Source organism: Macaca nemestrina, chromosome 9 (genome assembly GCF_043159975.1).
Source record: "Macaca nemestrina isolate mMacNem1 chromosome 9, mMacNem.hap1, whole genome shotgun sequence".
Taxonomy (NCBI): Eukaryota; Metazoa; Chordata; class Mammalia; order Primates; family Cercopithecidae; genus Macaca; species Macaca nemestrina.
Genome location: NC_092133.1, coordinates 64,148,089 through 64,170,178, shown reverse-complemented (window position 1 = coordinate 64,170,178; position 22,090 = coordinate 64,148,089). Strand labels below are relative to the sequence as shown.

Sequence of the window (22,090 nt, the reverse complement as noted above, 5' to 3'; positions counted from 1 at the left end):
GGCAAAGGTTGCAGTGAGCCTAGATTGCGCCATTGCACTCCAGCCTGGGCGACAGTGCGAGACTGTGTCTGGAAAAAAAAAGAAAAAGAAATGCAGATTCAGACTATAAAGAACTATCTAATCACTACGGAGTGGATTGTTTTATGGTGTATTAATTCTTCATTAGAAGTCTTATAGCAGAGGCTCTGAGTCAGGGCAGGCACAAAGATACTGTCTTATTGGGTAGATGGTGGAAGTAGGTCCTCCGCCAACTACAAGAATATGTGACTGGCAATTCATAACTCTTTATATTTTACTGTACTGTTAAAATACTTAGCAATCAATACATTACCTACTAAGATAAGTAATTGTCTATGAAGTGTTTAATGTCTTATAATGGTAATAATAGATCAGTTTTCCTAACTTTAAAGGCTAACAGAATAGTAATACTAAATGGTACTTTTTTGCATATTAAGTAAGTGAACAGATGTTGGACTCATAATAATTTTGACATCCTAATGACATTATACTCAATAAATATCTGTTAAGTGAAGGAATAGACAGATTACTTATTAGCCTCAGTTGCTGCAGTTGCCCTAACATGTAAGAATTGGCTACAGTATTTAACATAGGAGCCCCAATTTTAGAACAAATTTGCAGCCTCATTCACTGAGATTTGCAATTAACGTATGCTAAGCAAAAGATACTTGCAGTATGTGATTGTATAGACTCTCAAGTATACAGTTGCCCCCTAAAATTGGGAATTGGGTTTATTCCAATGCCTCATTTAATTTTTAATAATTCTGTAAGCAGCATGTTTTATTTGTAATTCCAGAACCACGAGTGAATAAACAAAGAATGTAGTCCACTTTATAAGAAATGACAGCATCCACAATAAGTATATCACAAATCAACTTGTACTAATAAGTTAATTTTTTATTTCCAGTTGGCAGATATCCCTGTTACAATCTGTACATATCCATTTGTATTTGATGCCCAAGCAAAAACTACTCTGTTACAGACCGATGCAGTCTTACAGATGCAGGTAAAATATTGTATACTACTAATCTAATTTGAGAGGGGGTTTTTTTAAAATTGTTTCTTTGATGTTTTTGGACAGTAAATATTTGAAATTTTCCTAGGATCAGTAATGAAGGTACACAAAGTACTTTGGGTAGCTATCAAGAAGATTGCTGCAAATATTCAGTCTTTATAAACCATTTTACTAGTTTACTTGATAAGATATTGGTTTGTTTCAAAATCTTGTTTCATTATGTGTCCCGTTTTTATATGCTTAGTAAGAGATGGAAGTCACTAGAGGTGAGAGATGTTAAAAGTAGGAAACATTGGATCTCTTGTTAGGAAGAGGATGTGAAATTTCCTTGAAGAAAGTTTTAATAATAAGGTATTAAACATTTTCCTGGGGTTGGTCACCGTTATCTCCTATTCCTCTTTCTTTTCCCCTTCCTATCACCCTTTCCCATCCATTTTATGTTGAACATTCTTTCATTTATAGAGAGGATTTTAAAAACTACTTCATATTATGACTTTAAAGGGTTACAGTAAGTTTGCTTTATCATTTGATCCTGTAAATAAAAAAGATTTTGAGCTGCTTCCTCTGGTATAGAATATCTGACTATACCAACTAAGGATTAAGGAAAGGATGAAAAGAAAGCTTGAATGTTTAATAGTCTAAAAATATTTTTAAAAATTAAAAACCTTCAAATCTTGGTAACCATTTTTATTCTGTTCAAATAAATGCATTTGGTATTCTAAATATTTTTGTAGTATTCTATACTAACAGCTAGTAAACCAGTTTTTTGGAGGTCTTTGTTAAAACAGTAAGTTAATAACTTGGTGATTTTACCATGGGATATTCCATTTTAGAGCAAGAACTCAGGGAGAATCATAATAAAAGAACAAAAGTTTTAAATGGTAAAAATCAAATCCTTGGTTCATGAGCACATACCATGATTACTCAGTTAAGTGAATTTGTGTAATACTTCCTTAGCCAGAGCATTCCTTATTCTCTTTGTTTTTTATTTTTTATTTTTGAGACAGAGTTTTGGTCTTGTCGCCCAGGCTGTAGTGCAGTAGCACAGTCTCAGCTCACTGGAACCCCTGCCTCCCGGGTTCAAGTGATTCTCCTGCCTCAGCCTTCTGAGTAGCTGGGATTACAGGTACCTGCTACCGTGCGCTGCTAATTTTGTATTTTTAGTAGAGACAGCATTTCACCGTGTTGGGCAGGCTGGTCTCGAACTCCTGACCTCAGGTAATCTGCCCTCACTGGCCTCCCAAAGCACTGGGATTACAGGCGTGAACCACCTTGCCCAGCCTGTTCCTTATACTCTTTAAAGGTTTATTTTTTTCTCCTCACTCTTTACCCTCCAGTGAATGTTTTTTAGAAAAACTAGGGCTCAGATTTATCAGTGTTACTATAGTTCTGTACTGGCTTACTTTAATGGTGTTATGAGTTATACATTATACATTAATATAAAAGCATTCAAAAGGGTGCTCTTTATGCTCAGTTTATTAAGTTTTTATGCTGTACTGGATACTGCGTTAGGTGCTGTGTTAATTCAGTAGCACAGGAATTATAGAATACCTGTAACTAATAGGTAGAGGTTAGCCTGTTTCAGTCACAGTAGCTTTATTGTAGCATTGCTGTTAAAATGTTAATCTTTTGTTTTCCAGATGGCTATTGATCAGGCCCACAGGCAGAACGTCTCCTCTCTTTTTCTCCCAGTGATTGAATCTGTGAATCCCTGCCTAATTCTAGTGGTGCGTAGAGAAAATATTGTAGGAGATGCAATGGAAGTCCTTAGGAAAACAAAGAACATAGATTACAAGAAGCCACTCAAGGTAATTTGACATTTTGTTGTATAATTGGGACTTTTATTCAGAAGCTATGTTTAAAATTTTCCTATTTGTTTTTAGTGAATCTTTGAAACTTAATAAATAAAATTATGTGTATTTTAAACTATTAATTGTAGAGTATTAGTAATAAATAGCATGTTCTAGGGTCTCCAGAATGTACTTTCATTTCTTTACAGTCTATTCGGTGTTTGCATTGTGCTATTTTAGGTTATATTTGTTGGAGAAGATGCTGTGGATGCAGGAGGGGTGCGCAAAGAATTTTTCTTGCTCATCATGAGGGAATTATTGGATCCTAAGTATGGCATGTTTAGGTATTATGAAGATTCCAGGCTCATTTGGTTTTCTGATAAGGTAAAATGTCCAACCATCTAAATTACTTCTGTGTATATACCCATGTATTTATACCTGTATATATCAAGTTAATTCATATCAAATAAGGAATTACTACTGGATTCCTAACATATAAGATCTGCTTTATTACAATTTGAAAAATTATAAACTTTGGACTTGGAGTTGTCAAAACACATTGGATGCTTACCACACATTTTAAATTAACAAAATAAATTAAGAGATGGGCAGCCAGAAAATAATGTTGACTATACCTTCTGCTGATTTCAATTTGAGAATTGAGTAATAATCACAAGATTAACTTTTCTTTTGGGAAAAATTAATTTATCATTAGGGATCATTTATTTCTCTACCTTATCATTTAGAGCAGGTCAGCAGACTAGCCCATTAGTCTCAAAAAAAAAAAAAAAGTCACACCCACTCTTTCAAGGCTACTTTCACGCTACAACAGCAGAGGCAGAGTTGAAGTAATTACAACAGTGACCCTATATCCAAGAAACCCCAAAATATTTGCCATCTGGTTCTTTGTAGAAAGTTTGCTGACCCCATTTAGTGGATCATACGTGAAAAGGATGGATCAGTTTAGTAGAACTCCTGACTTGAAAGAAATTTAAATAGAATAGCTATTGGTTATAAAAACCTCAATGTAATATTTAATCATTCTGCCTGGGGATTGGCTGTCTTGTGTGATGTTAGCAGTCATTGGTGCTTAGTGCCTAGACTCATTAATTCATCAGGGGTTGCAAAATGGTGTGCTACTCTAATATTTCTTTTTCATTTATTAGCTTGGATACTTCGGTATAGAGAAATTTCCTCACATTTTTTGATTCCTTAGTAGTGCAATTCATAGGAAAGGATTCTATTTGGTTGCCAGTTTTTCAAAAGAATGAATTGGTTCATTAGCATGGTCCACTGGTAATAATTCATTTTTTTTTTGTTCTGCTTTCAAGTATCATTGTGTATTCATAGGTTTAAACATACTTGATGTTTTTCAATCCACTGCAGTTATTGTCTTTATTGATGCTCATATTGTCCCATCTTTGTTGAAGGAGAGCTCTTAAGGTTGGTGCCCAAGTCCTTTAGAAACAACCTATATGCTTTGGTACGTTCCTTGCTACGTTGTGTACTTACTATGACAGAATGTTCCAGACTTATCTTACACATTTACTGCCTAACAATACCAACATTACCACCAGTATTATGACTACTAAAATTTTTTAAATTGTTTTTTCAGTTCTTTTTGTCCAAAGGGTATACCCTAATATAGATAGACAGCCAGATAATATAGTTTTGATATCATTTAAAATTGTTACACTCTATTGTTGTACCACCAAGGGAATACTCATTTACGCTAACTTGTTTTTAGGGATTGCTTGTTCAAATTCAGTTTAGTTTTACAATAATATAAAATATCTATGTAGTTCCAAATTCAAATCTACAAAATAAGATGTGTTAAAAGAAGTCAAGCTCCACCTTGTTCTCCCCCTTCTCCTATGGGTGATCTTTTGAAAATGTATGGGCTATTCTCCTTTAAAATATATATATATGTAGATAGCAATAGATTACATACCAAAGTAATTTTCCTGGTTTTTACCCTATGTAAGCTGTTACCACTGGAGAAAACTGAGTGAAGGGTATATGGGAGGTCTTTGTATTATTTGTGTAATTTATGAGTCTTTAAGATATTTTAAAATAAGTATTTTTTGGCCAGGCACAGTGGCTCACACCTCTAATCCCAGCTGTTTGGGAGGCCAAGGTGGAGGTCAGGAGTTCAAGACCAGCCTGGCCAACATGATGAAACCCCGTCTACTAAAAATACAAAAATTAGCTGGGCGTGGTGGTGCACGCCTGTAATCCCAGCTACTCAGAAAGCTGAGGTAGGAGAATCACTTGAACCCAGTAGGCAGAGGTTGCAGTGAGCCAAGATCATACCACTGCATTCCAACCTGGTGACAAAGCAAGACTCTCTTTAGTCACATTTAACTGTTTGGATAGAGGTAAGGACAAGACCAACAGTTGATTTTAATCACGTTTTGGTTTTAGCAAGTGAGTGCAACACAGAAGGGAGTAAAAGGCAAGGGAGTTATTATAGTGAGGGATTATGGAATTTCAGCTTTGTGTGGGCTTGATTTGGACAAATAAATTGTGATGGTGGAATTGTATTGAGGGGCTGAGATAAGAAGTCAGAGGTGATGGTTAGTTATGGAATGCTTGAAATTGAGATTTGGAGGGTTGTAGTTGAATGTAAGATATAACCATGGGTGTGGTCATTGAGATGTGGTGGAGAGCAAGATTGTTGGAAACAGACAGGTTCAGAAACTGAGAGGCTAGTGTGTTGTATGCATTTTTTTTTTTTGTCTGGATATTGAAGTTGCCAAAAACAATGGTAGAAATAGTGGTAGAGCAAGAAAGCGTAAGATAGTGCCAAAGTTTGTGAATGAAGGAATTGTAGAAGGTTTTTTATACAACTGCTCAAGGAATAGTTGCAGGGAATATAGTCAGTTGGCCTGTGTTTCAGAGGAGTTGGAAATTTTAGGATGGCAAATGGAAGGAAGTCTAGAAACACCGAAGAACAAGGAGACCTACCTTAGCTCTAGAAGCAATCGTATAAAGGACTGAAGAGAAAAGTGACACCATTTGTGAGAGCTGCAGAGGAAATGGTGTCCTCAGGAGATAGTCTTGTTTACTTAGACAAAAAGGGGAAAAAAATTGTAGTTTAGGATATAAGCAGTTTTCTAAATGGTAGATTGTGAGTTCCAGAACAGTGAAAGGGTTTGCTGGAGAAAGGACAGTCATAAAATTGTGTCAGACTTGAGGTCATCTCACAGTGCCATATGGTTGTGGGTTTAGGGATAACCTATGAGTTTCGAGGCTTTGTATTTGGTCAGTAAACAGGCATATAAGACATGATGGAGTTAGTCCTATTGGCCTCTGAGGTAAGTGGACAATCTGCTCAAATCCTAGCCTCCTTCCTGGCGCTAGTCTCTATAAATAGGGAAGTTTGTAGTGGTGTAGCAGGTAGAATTTGAGAGGGCATATGAGGTTGGGGGCTGTCCTGCCAGAAACAGAGTTCTGTCTGCCCTTTAGTCAGTTTTGCAAAGAGATAATGTTTTGAGAGCAAGGGAGGGGCAGTTGTAATAAGCTTTATCATGAATCTCTTTGGTACCATTCAAGTTATATCTCAGCTTGGCTGGTGAGAGCCCCTTAGAGCTGGTTCTACTCTTTGGTGTACTTCTGACATATCTCCATTATTCTTCAAACATTTCCTTTCATTTGGTACAGTAAACATTCCAGGTTTATCTTGTGTTTTCTCCACCCCAGCCCTGGCATTAGCCATTTTTCATAAGAGCCCTGTCTTCTTTAAGTGGAAAATGGTATTTAGAAATCAAGCTTTGGGTGCTAAGTGTAGTACTTCTTGCTTCCAGGGAGTCAGTAGTTCTACTGGGTTCTTTCAGCTGATAGAACTAGGATCTGTATGTGTGTATACACACATGCATCCATAGACTTACCTATATTTAGAGCTGTATATATGTTGAAGACCATGGAATCAAACTGATACTTCTAATTCTATCCAAACACCAAAGAATTTATTCTAGCCTTCTCCCTTTCCATATTATGTATACAACTTTCACCATCAATGAGAAACTTTACTGCCATCATCTTTAGGGTATTTACTTAAATCTCCCCTGTAAATCTCCCAGGCATGGTGGCTCACGCCTATAATCCCAGCACTTTGGGAGGCTGAGGCGGGTGATCACCTGAGGTCAGGAGTTCAAGACCAGCCTGGTCAACATGGTGAAACCCTGTTTCTACTAAAAATACAAAAATTAGCAGGGCATGGTGGCACATGCCTGTAGTCCAAGCTACTCAGGAGGCTGAGGCAGGAGAATCACTTGAACCTGAGTGGCGGAGGTTGCAGTGAGCCGAGATCGCGCCATTGTACTCCAGCCTGGGGACAGAGTGAGACTGTGTCTTAAAAAAAAAGAAACCTCCCCTGTATGTATCCATGGAATCTTCAGGCTGCACTGGTCAAAAGCTCAACCTCAGACATACTGGACCACCCTCTCCGAAAAGGTATAATAGTAGGATGTTACCTGTGGATTTTTCCCAAATTCCCCTTATGATGTTAAGGAAATTCCCTTCTGTCCCTAGTTTGTTCAGCATTTTTATCATAAAAGAATATTGGAGATACTCTTTTGTGTAATGCTTTTCATTTTTTTTTTCTTTTTTTTTTTTTTTTTCTGTGATTTTTGTTTTTTGTTTTTTTTGAGATAGAGTCTTGCTCTATCCTCTAGGCTGGAGTGCAGTGGCAAAATCTCAGCTCACTGCAAACTCCGCCTCCCAGGTACAAGTGATTCTCCTGCCTCAGCCTCCCAAGTAGCTGGGATTACAGGCACGCACCACCACACCTGGCTAGTTTTTTATATATTTGGTAGAGATGAGGTTTCACCATGTTGGCCAGGCTGGTCTCAAACTCCTGACCTCAAGTGATCCACCCGCTTCAGCCACCCAAAGTGCTGGCGTGAGCCACTGCGCCCAGTTATGTAATGCTTTTTCTAAGTCAGTAGAGATGGCCATGTAGTTTTCTTGTTTCATTCTGTTAATGTGGTGCATTATGCTGGTTGATTTTCTTATGTTGAATCTCCCTTGCATTCCTGGGGTAAATCCCATTTGGTAATAGTGTATAATCCTTTCAGTAGGCTACTTGATTGAGGTTGCTAATATTTTGTTGACAATTTTCACATCTATAGTCATAAGGGATATTGGTTTGTAGGGTTGGATTTTTGTTTGTTTACTGTTTTTTTGTTTTGGGGGGTGTGTGCAAAGTCCTTTTCTGGTATTTTGATAGTGATGACCTCATAGAATGATTTAGGAAATATTCCCTCTGTTGTGATCTTCTGGAAGAGTTTGAGAATTGGTATTAATTCTCCTTTAAATGTTTGGTAGAATCTGATCCTCGGCTTTTCTTTGTTGGAAGATTTTTATTTTTTTTGAGACAGAGTCTTACTCTGTCACCCCAGCTGGAGTGCAGTGGCACAATCTCAGCTCACTGTAACCTTTGCCTCCCAGGTTCATCCCTGCCTCAGCTTCCCAAGTAGCTGGGACTACAGGTGCATGCCCCCATGCTGGGCTAATTTTTTGTTTTGTTTTTGTTTTTGTTTTTTTTAAGTAGAGACAGGGTTTCACTGTGTTAGCCAGGATAGTCTTGATCTCCTGACCTTGCGATCCGCCCACCTCGGCCTTCCAAAGTGCTGAGATTACAGGAGTGAGCCACCACACCTGGCCTGGAAGATGTTTTAATTATAGATTTAATCTCTTTAATTTTTATGAGTTTATTCAGATTTTCTAGTTTTTTTTAGTGTTAGCTGAGTTCAGTTGGCCCTTTGTATCTTTGGGTTTCACTTCTGTGGATTCAACTACCACATATAAAAATAATCGGGGAAAAAAATTGTGTCTGTACTGAACATGTACAGACTTTTTATCATTATTCCTTAAACAATATAGGATAACAACTATTCGCATAACATTTACATTGTATTTGGTATTATAAGTAGTTTAGAGATTATTTTAAATATACAGGATGATGTATATACATTATATGCAAATACTCTACACCATTTTATATCAGGGACTTGAGTATCCTTGGATTTTGGTATTTGCTGCAGGTCCTGGAACCAGTCCTCCATGAATACCAAAGGAAAACTGTAGCTTGTGGGTTTCTAGGAATTTGTCCGTTTCCTCTAGGTTATCTATTTTGTTGGTATACAGTTGCTCATAATATTTTCTTATAATCTTATTTCTGTAAAATATCGTGATGGCCCCACTTTCATTCCTTATTTTAGTCATTTGAATCTTCTTTTTTCCTTGGTCAGTCAGTCTAAAGGTTTGTCACTTCGTTAACCTTTTATTTTTTTTTTATTTATTTATTTATTTTTTTTTTTGAGACGGAGTCTTGCTCTGTCGCCCAGGCTGGAGTGCGGTGGCCGGATCTGAGCTCACTGCAAGCTCCACCTCCCGGGTTTACGCCATTCTCCTGCCTCAGCCTCCCGAGTAGTTGGTACTACAGGAGCCCGCTACCTCGCCTGGCTAATTTTTTGTATCTTTTTTTTTAGTAGAGACAGGGTTTCACCGTGTTAGCCAGGATGGTCTCGATCTCCTGACCTCGTGATCTGCCCGTCTCGGCCTCCCAAAGTGCTGGGATTACAGGCTTGAGCCACCGCGCCCGGCACGTTAACCTTTATCCCAGCACTTTGGGAGGCCGAGACGGGCGGATCATGAGGTCAGGAGATGGAGACCATCCTGGCTAACACAGTGAAACCCCGTCTCTACTAAAAAATACAAAAAAAAAAAAACTAGCCAGGCGAGGTGGCGGGCGCCTGTAGTCCCAGCTACTCGGGAGGCTGAGGCAGGAGAATGGCGCAAACCCGGGAGGCGGAGCTTGCAGTGAGCTGAGATCCGACCACTGCACTCCAGCCCGGGCGACAGCGCGAGACTCCGTCTCAAAAAAAAAAAAAAAAAAGAACCAACTTTTGGCTTTGTTGCTTCTGTGTATTATTTTTCTTTTTTTTTTTTAAGCAAAAGTATTCTGTTTTATTGATGTAGGTATTAGTATAATCATTTAAATACATCCAGAGGGTGCAGCCTTTACAGGAAAAGAGGAAGTCAGCATTAATTTGTTTAAAATACTTAACTGCAAGTGCAAAGTTAAACAAGACTCCTATAGATTGTGCATTAAAGGTAAAGTCAAGAGGAAAAATGATGCAAGGAAATAACAATTTTCTCTTCTTTTTTAAAAAAATTCAATCGGTTTTTGGAAAACAGGTGGTGTTTGGTTGCATGAATAAGTTATTTAGTGGCGATTTCTGAGATTTTGGTGCACCCATCATCCGAGCAGTAACCACTGTACCCAATTGTAGTACCAATTGGGTACTACACACTGTACCCAATGTGTAGTCTTTTATCTCTCACCCCGCTAACACCCTTTCCCCCAAGTCCCCAAAGTCCATTGTATCATTCTCATGCATTTGTATCCTCATAGCTTAGCTCCCGCTTATGAGTGAGAACATATGATGTTTGGTTTCCCATTCCTGAGTTATTTCACTGAGAATAATGGTCTCCAGTTCCATCCAGGTTGCTGTGAATGCCATTATTGCATTCCATTTTATAGCTGAATAGTATTCCATGGTGTATGTGTGTATATAAATACATATATACCAAATTTTTGTATCCACTTGTTGATTGATGGGCATTTGGGCTGGTGCCATATTTTTGCAATTGCGAATTGTGCCACTATAAACATGCATGTGCAAGTATCTTTTTTATGTAATAACTTATTTTCCTCTGGGTAGATATCCAGTAGTGGGATTACTGGATCAAATGGTAGATCTACTTTTAGTTTTGTTTTTTTTTTTTTTTGAGACGGAGTCTCACTCTGTGGCTCAGGCTGGAGTGCAGTGGTGCTGTCTCCGCTCACTGCAGGCTCTGCCTTCTGGGTTCATGCCATTCTCCTGCCTCAGCCTCCCAAGTAGCTGGGAATACAGGCACCCGCCACCACGCCCGGCTAATTTTTTTTATTTTTTTAGTAGAGACGGGGCTTCACTGTGTTAGCCAGGATGGGCTCGATCTCCTTACCTCGTGATCTGCCTACCTCGGCCTTCCAAAGTGCTGGGATTACAGATGTGAGCCACTGTGCCTAGCCAACTTTTAGTTCTTTTTAAAATTTTTATTTATTTATTTATTTTGGGGGTGAGAGACAGTCTTGCTCTGTCACTCAGGCTGGAATTCAGTGGCACAGTCTCGGCTGACTGCAACCTCTGTCTCCATGTTCAAGCCATTCTTGTGCCTCAGCCTCCCAAGTGGCTGGTACTATATGCATGCCCCACCACGCTCAGCTAGTTTTTGTATTTTTAGTAAAGACAGTGTTTTGTCATGTTGGCCAGGCTGGTCTTGAACTACTGACGTCAGGTTATTCACCTACCTCGGCCTCCCAAAGTGCAGGAATTACAGGCATGAGCCACCATGCCTGGCCTACTTTTGGTTCTTTAAGGAATCTCCACTGTTTTCCGCAGTGGCTGTACTAGTTTACCTTCCCACCAACAGTGTAGAACTGTTCCCTTTTTACCACATCCACGCCAACATCTATTATTTTTTTATTTTTTTATTATGGCCATTCTTGAAGGACTAAGGTCGTATTGCATTGTGGTTTTGATTTGCATTTCCCTGATCATTAGTGATGTTGAGCAGTTTTTCTTTTTCTTTTTCTTTTTTTTTTTGCCATTTGTATATTTCCTTTTGAGAATTGTCTTCATGTCCTTAGCCCACTTTTAGATGGGATTGTTTTTTTCTTGCTGATTTGTCTGAGTTCCTTGTAGATTCTGGATTGTATATTATTTTTCTATTCTTTAATACATTTATCACTGCTTTAATATTTAGTTTTCTCCATCTGCTAGCTTTGGGTATACTTTGTTCTTAGTTCCTTAGGATATAAACTTAGGTTATTGACATGAGATGATTCTGTTTGTTTTAGTTTAAGTGTTTACAACTGTTCGTTTCCCTCTGAACACTGCTATTTTTGCATCCTATAAGTTGTAGTATGCTGTGTTTTCATTAGTCTCTAAGTATTTTCTAATTTCCCTTGTGATTTCTTCTTTGATCTTTTGGTTGTTTAAGAGTGTATTGTTTAGGCTGGGCATGGTGGCTCATGCCTGTAATCCCAGCACTTTGGGAGGCTGAGGCGGGCAGATCATGAGGTCAGGAGTTCAAGACCAGCCTGGTCAACGTGGTGAAACCCCGTCTCTACTAAAAATACAAGAAAAAAAAAAGAGTGTATTGTTTAATTTCCACATATTTGTGAATTTTCCAGATTTCCTTTTATTATTTCTAGTTTCATTCCATTATGATATGAGAAGATAATTTTTTATGATTTTAGTCTTTTTAAAATTTATTAAAAGTTTTGTGACCTAACATATGGTCTGTCCTAGAAGATGTTCCATATACACTTAAAAAGAATGTTTGTTCTACTTTTATTGGATAGAGTATTCTATATATGTCTGATAGGTCTTGTTGGTTTATAGTGTATTCAAGTTCTCTATTTCCTTATTGATCTTTTGATTGTTGTATACATTAATGATAGTGGGATATTAAAGCTACCAATTGTTATCTTAGAACAGTCTATACCTCCCTTTGATTCTGTCAATTTTTGCCTTATGTATTTTGGAGCTGTGTTGTTAGGTTCATAACTATTTGTAATTGTGATATCTTCGTGATTAATTGACCCTGTTAATCAATATTTGTCTTTGTCTCATATCAGTTTTGCATCATATTAGTCTATTTTGTCTTAGTATAGTTTCTCTAGCTCTCTTTTGTTACTATTTACATGGAATAACTATTTTCCAAATCTTAACTTTCAACCTATTTGTGTCTTTGGACCTAAAGCAAGACTTGTATTTTTTTAAAGACTTGTTTTGTGGCCTAACATATGGTCCATCCATATGCTGCAGAGAACAATGTGTATTCTTCAGCTGCTAGATGAAATGTTCTATAAATTTCTATTAGATCCATTTGGTCTACAGTGCAGATTAAGTCCAATGTTTCTTCATTGATTTTCTGTTAGAATGATGTGTCCAATGCTGTAGGTGGAGTATTGAAGTCTCCAGCTATCACTGTATTGGGGTCTCTCTCTCTCTCTTTAGCTCTAATAATATTTGCTTCATATGTCTGGGCACTCTAGTATTGGGTGCATATTTATATTTGTAATTGTTTTTGTTTTGTTTTGTTTTGCTTTGAGACAGAGTCTCCCCCTGTCACCCAGGCTGGCGTGCAGTGGCTCAATCTTGACTCACTGCAACCTCTACTTCCCAGGTTCATGCTATTCTCCTGGGCCACAGCCTCCCAAGTAGCTGGAACTACAGGTGCGTGCCACCATGCCCAGTTACTTTTTGTATTTTTAATAGAGATGGGGTTTCAGTATGTTGGCCAGGATAGTCTCGATCTCTTGACCCCGTGATCCACCCACCTCGCTCGGCCTCCCGAAGTGTTGGGATTATAGGCATGAGCCACCGCGTCCGGCCTATATTTGTAACTGTTATATCTTCTTGCTGAATTGACCCCGTTATCATTATATAATGACCTTCTTTGTCTCCTTTTATAGTTTTTGTCTTGCATATGTTTTGTCTAATACAAGGTATTAGACAAAATAGTTAACATTTGCATAGAATATCTTTTTCCATCTCTTTATTTTCAGTGTATGTGTCTTGATAAGTGAAGTGTGTTTCTTCTAGGCAGCAGATCATTGCGTCTTGTTTTTGTGTGTGTGTGTGTGTGTGTGTGTGTGTTTTATCCATTTACCTAGTCTGTGTCTTTTGATTGGAGAGTTTAGTCCATTTATATTGATTGAGGAGTTACTCTTGCTTTTTTTTTTTTTTTGAACACAGGGTCTTGCTCTGTCACCTAGGCAGCTAGGACTATAGGCATGTGCCACCGTGTCTGGCCAATTTTTGTATTTTGCGTAGAGACGGAGTTTCACCATGTTGCCCAGGCTGGTCTCAAATTCCTGGGCTCAAGTGATCTGCCTACCTCCGCCTCACTAAGTGCTATGAGCCAGCAGTGCCCAGCCTTTCCTGCCATTTTAAAATGTGTTCTGGTTGTTTTTTGCTTTTCTTTTTCTTTTTCTTTTGTTTGTTTCTTTTCTTTTTTCCTGCCTTCCTGCCTTCCTTCCATTCTATTCCATTCCTTTTTGTGAAAGTGATTTTTCTCTGGTGGTATGTTTTGATTTTTATTATTATCATCATTATTTTTCATGTATCTGTTGTATGTTTTTTTATTTGAGTTTACCATGAGGCTTGCAAATAGCTTATAACGCAATATTGTAAACTGAAGATAACACCAATTACCTAAACAAACTAACACGCAAAGAGAAAACTAATAAAAACTTTACACTTCAACTGTATTCCCCTGGTTTTTAACTTTTTGTTGTTTCTGTTTATTTTACTACACTGTCTATGTCTTGTAGCTGTAGTTATTATTTTTTGTTGGTTCATGTTTTAGTTTATACACCACAATTACAGTGTCATAATATTCTATTTTTCTTGTATTTACTATTACCAGTGAGTTTTGTACCTTCACATGATTTGTTATTGCTCATTAAAGTTCTTATCTTTCAGACTGAAGAACTCCATTTAGTTTTTCTTCTTTTTTTTTTTTTTTTTTTTTTGAGACAAAGTCTGGCTGTGTCGCCCAGGCTGGAGTGCAGTGGCACGATCTCGGCTCACTGCAACCTCCGCCTCCTGGGTTCACACCATTCTCCTGTCTCAGTCTCCTGAGTAGCTGGGACTACAGGTGCCCGCCACCACGCCCCGCTAATTTTTTGTATTTTTAGTAGAGACAGGGTTTCACTGTGTTAGCCAGGGTGGTCTCGATCTCCTGACCTTGTGATCCGCCCGCCTGGGCCTCCCAAAGTGCTGGGATTACAGGCTTGAGCCACCGCGCCCGGCCAGTTTTTCTTCTTGAACAGGTCTCATGTTGATAAAATCCCTCAGCTTTTATTTTTCTGGGAAGATCTTTATTTGTCCTTCATGTTTGACGGATAATTTCACTGGATATACATGCTATTCTAGGATAAAAGTTTTTAACTTCGGCACTTTAAATATGTCATGCCATTCTCCTGGCCTGTAAGGTTTCCACTGAAAAGTCTGCTGCTAGATGTATTGGAGGTCCATTGTTGTTTCTTTTCTCTTGATACTTTCAGGATCCTTTCTTTATCCTTGACCTTTGGGAGTTTGATTATTAAATATCTTGAAGTAGTCTTATTTGGGCTAAATTTGCTCTGTATTCTGTAACCTTCTTGTATTTGAATATTGATACCTTTCCCTGGGTTTGGGATGTTCACTGTTATTATCCCTTTGAACAAACTTTCTATCCCATTTTTTCCTCTACCTCTTTAAGGCCAATAACTCTTAGATTTGCCCTTTTGAGGCGATTCTCTAGATCTTGTAGGAGTGCTTCCTTCTTTCTTAATTGTTTTTTCTTTTGTCTCCTCTGATCGTGTACTTTAAAATAGCCTGTCTTTAAGCTCGCTAATCGATTCTTTTTCTTGATCAGTTCCACAGTTGACAGCCACTGATGCGTTATTCTTCAGTATGTCGGTTGCATTTTTCAACTCTAAAATTTCTGCTTGATTCTTTTTATTTTACTCTCTGTTAAATTTATCTGATAGAATTCTGAATACCTTCTCTGTGTTATCTTGAATTTCTTTTTTTTCAAAACAGCTATTTTGAATTCTCTGTCTGACTGAAAGGTCATATATCTCTGTCTCTCTATGATTGGTCACTGGTGCCTTATTTAGTTTGTTTGGTGAGGTCATGTTTTCCTGGGTGGTTTTGATGCTTGTGGATGTTCACTGGTGTCTGGGCATTGAAGAGTTAGGTATTTATTGTAGTCTTCACAGTCTGGTTTTTTTTGTACTCATCCTTCTTAGGAAGGCTTTCTAGGTATTCGGAGGGACTTGGGTGTTGTGATCTAAGTTTTTGGTCATTGCAGCCGTATCTGCATTAGGGGGCACCCCAAGCCCAATAGCACTGTGTCTCTTGGATAAGATTCAGAAGAATCCTCTGGATTATCAGGCAGAGACTCTCGTTCTCTTTCCTCACTTTTTCCCAAACAGGAGTCTTTCTGTGCTGATCTCTCTGGAGCTGGGGGAGGAGTGGCACCAGCACCTTTGTGGCCACCACCACTGGGACTGCAGTGGGTCAGACCTGAAGCCAGCACAGCACTGGGTCTCACCTGAGGCTCATGGTAACCACTACCCGGCTACTGCCTTTGTTTGCTTAAGGCCCTAGGACTCTGCAGTCAGCAGGTGGTGAAGCTAGCCGAGCTTGTGTTCTTCTCTTCAGTGCAGAGTTTCCCTCAGTCCCAGTTGGGTCCAGAAATGCTGTCTGAGAGCCAGGGCTTGGAGTCAGAAACCTTAAGGAACCTACCTGGTATTCTGTTCTACTGTGGCCGTGCTGGCATCCAAGCCACAAGGCGAAGTTATTCCCACTCTACAGTCCCCATCCATAGAATGATTAAGTGGGGACCTGTCAAAGGAGAATCCTCAAATGTCAGCATATATTGTTTTTTTATCCTTTGGGTTTTCAAGAAAGGTTGTAACCCTGGATGTCTGTGTTTTTGTAGTATTCTGGATCCTGGAAAGGGAAGCTAGAATTTTCCTTGTTGACAGTACAGATCTTCATATGATCCCTTTATTTTCAGTGGGGTACCCTGACTATCAGCTGTCTCAGATTCCAGACCCTCTGGTTCAGGCTCTCCAAAAAGGCAAAGGATTTTCCACCAAGCATCCTAGTTTCAACCCCACTCTAATACCTCTGCCTTTTAGAGTCTTTATGTTTACCCGTTGAGCTAACTGGGCTACCTCTGATGTTGCGGGTATTGCTACTTGCAATTCCTGAGCCTGTAGCACAAATTAGCTATAAGTTACTATTTCAATTTTTTCTGCTTTACCAATTCAGTTACCAGCCATTTGTCTACTTTTCATATTTTGAAATGTTATTAACATTTCTTTATTGCTCTTACCTCCCTTATTCTCTTTTTTCCTTTGGACTTATACCATTTTTCTTCCTGTATTCTCTTTTACAGGGTTTTAGGAGGGAGAGAGATTTAGCACATTAATCAGTCTGCACCATTTAAGAACTTTCTAAACTTAAGCAGAATTAAGACATAACAGCAGAGAAAGATTAATTTGACCACTGAAAACTGTTAAATTTATGCATAGCAGAAGACATAAAATTGAAAAGCATGTAACAGGCCGGGTCGTGTGTAACAAGTATGACACAGAGTAATACTCCTAATATAAGAAGAATTCAAATACAAATACATAAGAAAAATACTGGCCGGGCGCGGTGGCTCAAGCCTGTAATCCCAGCACTTTGGGAGGCCGAGACGGGCGGATCACGAGGTCAGGAGATCGAGACCATCCTGGCTAACACGGTGAAACCCCGTCTCTACTAAAAAATACAAAAAACTAGCCGGGCGAGGTGGCGGGCGCCTGTAGTCCCAGCTACTCGGGAGGCTGAGGCAGGAGAATGGTCTAAACCCGGGAGGCGGAGCTTGCAGTGAGCTGAGATCCGGCCACTGCACCCCAGCCTGGGCGACAGAGCAAGACTCTGTCTCAAAAAAAAAAAAAAAAAAAAAGAAAAAAAGAAAAATACTATCCCCCAAAAGATAAGTGGGCCCAGTACCTGAAGAGATATTTCATGAGCACATACATATCTCTGATTTTCAGTATCACAAATAGTCAGAAATGTATACTAAAGCAAGTTGTCATTTTAAACTCAAAAGAAAAATGCGTTTGTGTGTGCGTGGAGTATATATACAGAGGAAAATGTGAAGAGTGGAGCATTTTCCTGGACTGCAAATGGCAGTTTAAACTGGAACAGGAACCGGGCATGGTGTCTCACACCTGTAATCTCAGCACTTTGAGAGGCCAAGATGGGCGGATCACCTGAGGTCGGGGGTTCGAGACCAATCTGACCAACATGGAGAAACCCCGTCTGTACTGAAAATACAAAATTAGCCGGGCGTGGTGGCTCATGCCTGTAATCCCAGCTACTCGGGAGGCTGAGCCAGGAGAATCGCTTGAACCCAGGAGGCGGAGGTTGCTGTGTTCCAAGATTGCGTCATTGCACTCTAGCCTGGGCAACAAGAGTGAAACTCCTTCTCAAATAAGTAAATAAACAAACAAACTGGAACAGGTGTAGAGGAAAACAGATTAGCAATATGCTTGACTATCTTTTGACTTACGGATTTTTCCTTAGGAAGTAGAATTTCTCCTAGGGAAATATTTCAAACTGTGGACCAAAATAGGCAAAAAGATGCCCATCTTATTTTTAATATTACTAGCTAGGTAGAATAACTGACATTTATTGAACCTTTAGTGTGTGTTTCAAGAACTGTGCTAAAAGTGTTTAACATGTATCATCCCATGTAATCCTCACAACAACCATATGAGATAAATGCTATATTTACCTTCTTTGAAAACACAGAGGCTAGACTGCCAAACCAGGCTGGAGCCCAGGTCTTATTTAAAACATTTATTCTTTAACCGTCATGCTCACAATTTTCTGTAAATACATATTACTTTTATAAGGATGAGGGAAAAAAATAACCATTTTCAGTGTGTCAGTAGTGTAAGTATGTTTCAGTTATCTAAACATCCAACTAGACTAAAACAGCTAAATTTAGCAACTCATTATACTTTTATGATACAATATGCAGCCATTAAAAAGTCATATTTTAGCCGGGCACAGTGACTCATGCCTGTAATCCTTGCACTTTGGGAGGCTGAGGTGAGCAGATCACCTGAGGTCGGGTGTTCGAGACTAGCCTGACCAATATGGTGAAACCCCATCTCTACTAAAAATACCAAAATTAGCCTGGCTGTGGTGGTGCTTGCCTGTAATCGCAGCTACTCAGGAGGCTGAGGCAGGAGAATCATTTGAACCTGGGAGGCGTACCTTGCAGTGAGCAGAGATCGTACCACTGCACTCCATCCTGGGTAACAGAGGGAGATCTTGTCTCAAAAAACAAACAAACAAATTGAAATATTTTTCTGAGCTTATTGTAGGTTATTGTATTCCTGAGTTATTGTAGCTTATTGTATTCCTGAGTGATTGGTTTACAGGTGTTTATTCATTTTCTTTTCTATGTTTTTTCTTTGTTTTCCAAATTTTGAATGTGTATTACTTTTGAAATCAGAAAAAAAGTTATAGTAATTATTTTACCTATTAATGTCGAATGACGTGAATATGCTTATATGTCTGGAAAAAAACAGTTGTAAAGTCATATGTATAGTACGATTTCAGCTAGATATTATTTTTTTTAAGCCTGAGAAAATACCCTACATGGAAATGTACAAAAATACTAACAGTGATGTTATCCGAGGGAGAGAGTAATGAGGATGAACTTTTATTATGTTTTACTTTTTTCTCTATCTTCAAAATTGTACAATATGAGCATATTTATGTAATCATAGAAAATTTAATATTTTAACTTGGAGGACGTGTCTTTACTTTTTCTTATATTTTTAGACGTTTGAAGACAGTGATTTGTTCCATTTGATTGGTGTTATCTGTGGCTTAGCAATTTATAATTTTACTATTGTGGACCTCCATTTTCCTTTGGCTTTATATAAGAAACTACTGAAAAAGAAGCCATCCTTGGATGATTTGAAAGAACTAATGCCTGATGTTGGGAGGTTAGTTGGAAAAAAAAGTCAAAAGGTAGTAGGGTTTGGGAGGTAAGAAGTGGGGAATGTACAGAAAACTTTCCTTCTATGAATAAATATATTTTGTTCTTCTTGTTAAATTTCTGAAATAAACAAATGCTCTTCTCTGATAAAGGAAAATCCATTATGTTACTCAGATCAAAATGTTCTATTGAAAGACGAAATTTGGCTGGCGCAGTGGCTCACACCTGTAATCCTAGCACTTTGGGAGGCTGAGGCAGGTGGATCACCTAAGGTCAAGAGTTTGAGACCAGCGTGGAGGTCAGGAGTTCTAGACCAGCGTGACCAACATGGTGAAACCCCATCTCTACTAAAATACAAAAATTAGCCAGGCGTGGTAGCCCACGCCTGTAGTCCTACCTACTCAGGAAGCTGAGGCAGGAGAATCACTTGAACCCAGGAGACAGAGGTTGCAGTGAGCTGAGATTATACCATTGTACTCCAGCCTGGGTGGCAGAGCAAGCCTCCGTCTCAACAAAAAAAGACAGATTAAATTTTTAGTTGTTAGACAATACCTTACAAATATCAGATCATCACCTTAGGAAAGTAAATTCTTTCTGAGAGTGATTAATTGATTTATTTGGACTTTTACTTCTGATAACCTTCATTCCTAGTTTGAATATGTGAAATTTATTTTTATTTATTAAATAAAATGGATTAAAGATTTTATATAAATAAGGACAAATGGGCCAGGTGTGGTGGCTTATGCCTGTAATCCTAGCACTTCGGGAGGCTGAGGTGGGCAGATCACGAGGTCAGGAGTTCAAGACCGGCCCGGCCAACATGGTGAAACCCGGTCTCTACTAAAAATACAAAAATTAGCTGGGCATGGTGGTGGGCGCCTGTAATCCTAGCTGTTCTGGAGGCTGAGGCAGGAGAATTGCTTAAAAACCTGGGGGGCGGAGGTTGCAGTGAGCCAAGATCGCGCCACTGCGCTCCAGCCTGGGCAACAGAGAAGACTCCATCCTGGGTAAAATAAAATAAAATAAGGAAAAATGTTAAAAATAGGTGAATACATGGCCTTTGTATTCAGAAAAGTGGTAAGAACCTTTGACTAATTTTTTTCCTTCAGCATCATTTATAAGTTTGCCATTGTGTAGTCACTATTCTGCAACAAATATAAAATTACAAATTGACAAAAGGATTTTACTAAGAGGGAATGAGAAGTGTGTGTGTGTGTGTGTATATATATATATATATATATATATCCGTAAGTAAAACAGTCAAAATATCCAATAATGTTTTTCCTCTCAGAAACATGTATATTATTTTGCAGAAGCATGCAACAGTTACTGGATTATCCAGAAGATGACATAGAGGAAACATTTTGTCTTAATTTTACGGTAAGATGCAAAGACGTAGGTTAGCCTGATTATTCATCATCCCTTTTATGTAAGCTATATCTTATGGTTCTTCTTTATTTTGATGGATGGAATTCTTAACAAATCCTTTAGCTAACATTTATTGAGCATTTACTACGTGCTAACTAGTCATAGTACATGCATTTCATTTAATCCTCAACAATCCAGTGAAGTTAGGATTATCCCTGTTTTACAGATGAAGAAAACTGAAAACAGTCATTACCTTGGGAGTCAGTATACATACCAGCCTCTGTGACTTAAACCTGTGTACTTTATCGTTATGCTAAATATATTTACAAATACAAGACGTCCTCTTTACCCAAGTGTTCATTTTTGAGTCTGCAATTACAGAAATGCTTTAGAGAAGCAAAAGGTTATTGTAATGTGAGAATATTACTACTAAACTTAAAAACATTAATTTCCACTGGTACATTCCTTTCTATTTCACACTAACATTCATCCTTGCCCATCTTGTCTTACTCACTGTTGGATGACATAGATAAAACAAATGCAAATGCATTGCAATATCATTTGGAAAATGAAATTGCAAATCTTGTAAAAGATGCACAATTTCCTTAAGGCAGTGAAAGGGGTGTGGTTTTTTGTCTTTTGTTTTTTGAGACATAGTCTTGCTGTGTCACCCAGGCTGGAGTACAGTGGCGCGATCTTGGCTCACTGCAACCTTTCCTCCCAGGTTCAAGCGATTCTCCTGCCTCAGCCTCCTGAGTAGCTGGGATTACGTGCTCGCCACCATGCTCAGCTAATTTTTGTGTTTTTAGTACAGACAGGGTTTCACCACCTCGGCCAGGCTGGTCTCGAACTCCTGACCTTGTGATCCACCCGCCTTGGCCTCCCAAAGTGCTGGGATTACAGGTGTGAGCCACTGCACCTGGCTGAAAGGGATGTTAAATAACTGATCCAGTCACAGGCAAAGCCATTTATAGATGAGGATATGGCAGAAGTAGACTAGTTGGCAATTAAATAAGAGAAAATTCGTAAGGATTATGATGAGGCACTCCAGAAGGGAACAATTTGAATATTATAAATTAGACTCTTGGAAAAATTGTAAAACCTTCAGTTTTTCTTTTTCTTTTTTTTTTTTTTTTTTCTTTTTTTTTTTTTTTTTTTTGAGACAAAGTCTTGCTCTGCCCAGGCTGAAATGCAGTGGTACGATCTCAGCTCATTGCAACCTCCACCTCCCAGGTTCAAGCAATTCTCCTGCCTCAGCCTGCTGAGTAGCTGGGAC

At 38.7% G+C, this 22,090-nt stretch overlaps 1 protein-coding gene across 11 annotated transcripts in view; it reads left to right on the top strand.

The window, feature by feature from the left end:
• The window catches only part of LOC105466126 (HECT and RLD domain containing E3 ubiquitin protein ligase 4), a 153,895-nt gene that overhangs the window by 113,435 nt on the left and 18,370 nt on the right, over positions 1 to 22,090 (top strand). For all 11 annotated transcript variants that reach the window (XM_071069628.1, XM_011715102.2, XM_011715103.2 and 8 more), the window contains 5 exons: positions 926 to 1,024; positions 2,674 to 2,841; positions 3,064 to 3,207; positions 19,287 to 19,453; positions 20,760 to 20,826. In XM_071069628.1, coding sequence (XP_070925729.1) covers positions 926 to 1,024; positions 2,674 to 2,841; positions 3,064 to 3,207; positions 19,287 to 19,453; positions 20,760 to 20,826 — 645 coding nt within the window. The remainder of the gene's footprint in view (positions 1 to 925; positions 1,025 to 2,673; positions 2,842 to 3,063; positions 3,208 to 19,286; positions 19,454 to 20,759; positions 20,827 to 22,090) is intronic.